At 64.4% G+C, this 773-nt stretch overlaps 1 protein-coding gene across 1 annotated transcript in view; it reads right to left on the bottom strand.

Annotated features, from left to right (window-relative positions):
- Positions 1-30: 30 nt before the first annotated feature.
- PTSG_11621 (uncharacterized protein) overlaps positions 31-773 on the bottom strand; it is a gene marked incomplete at both ends in the record, with an annotated part of 7622 nt that continues 6879 nt past the window's right edge. Inside the window, 2 exons of the mRNA XM_004998042.1 lie at positions 31-192; positions 230-615. Coding sequence (XP_004998099.1) covers positions 31-192; positions 230-615 — 548 coding nt within the window. The remainder of the gene's footprint in view (positions 193-229; positions 616-773) is intronic.

The following is a 773-nucleotide window of genomic DNA, read 5'->3' as shown; positions in this document are numbered from 1 at the left end:
TGCACGCAAGCAAGGTCTGCAGACTTCGCTTCAACGCACAACACTGGGGCTGGCGCTGAGCCGACCGTGCGCGATGCTGTGCAGCGTGGCCCGTTCAAAGTGCACCTGCAGCACAAGCCCGGCCGTTTCGTCCGGGTGCATGGCGTAGTACGACAGCGCCTTGTTGAGGTGGTTTCTCTGCACCTTGCTCGCCTTGCTGGCAGCAGTGCGTGCTGCCGCCGCCGCCCACCGCCGATGCACGAGCCCAAGGCGATGGTGCGCCTCCCCCGAGCTTCAGCGACACAGCGCGACGCATTGCACTGATCCAGGCCGCGTTGTCGTGCCGGCCGGCGGTGGCGGGCGCGGACGTGAGGTTGCGGCTGATGTCTGCAAAGATGGCGATGGCGCTGTTGAGGTACGAGTCCACGTGCGTATCGTCGCGAAGGCCGGGGGCAGCACTCGCCAGCAGCGCCGCAAACCCAAGATGCGTGCCGCCCAGCTCAAGCTGGATCTGGTCCCACAACTGCGGGTGCACGGCGCGGCGCGCAAGGCAGTCCTTCGCCTGCTGGTAGTACTGGATGGCGTGCATGTGCAGGTTGCGGTCAGCGGTTGACGCGACAGCATGGGGACTGGCACCTGCCGTGCCCATGGTGGTGGTGGTGGTGTTGGTGGTGGTTGCTGCTTGTGGCATATTGGCATCCGACTGGCTGCGTTGGCTTTCTTGCTGCTGCTGCTGCTGCTGCTGCTGCTGTTGTGATTGTTGTTGTTGTTGCTGTTGTTGTGGCTGCGGCTGT

The sequence above is a fragment of the Salpingoeca rosetta genome (genome assembly GCF_000188695.1).
Source record: "Salpingoeca rosetta unplaced genomic scaffold supercont1.2, whole genome shotgun sequence".
In the NCBI taxonomy this organism is placed as follows: domain Eukaryota; class Choanoflagellata; order Craspedida; family Salpingoecidae; genus Salpingoeca; species Salpingoeca rosetta.
Note: the sequence above shows the minus strand (reverse complement) of the source record. Positions and strands in the feature narration are given on the sequence as shown.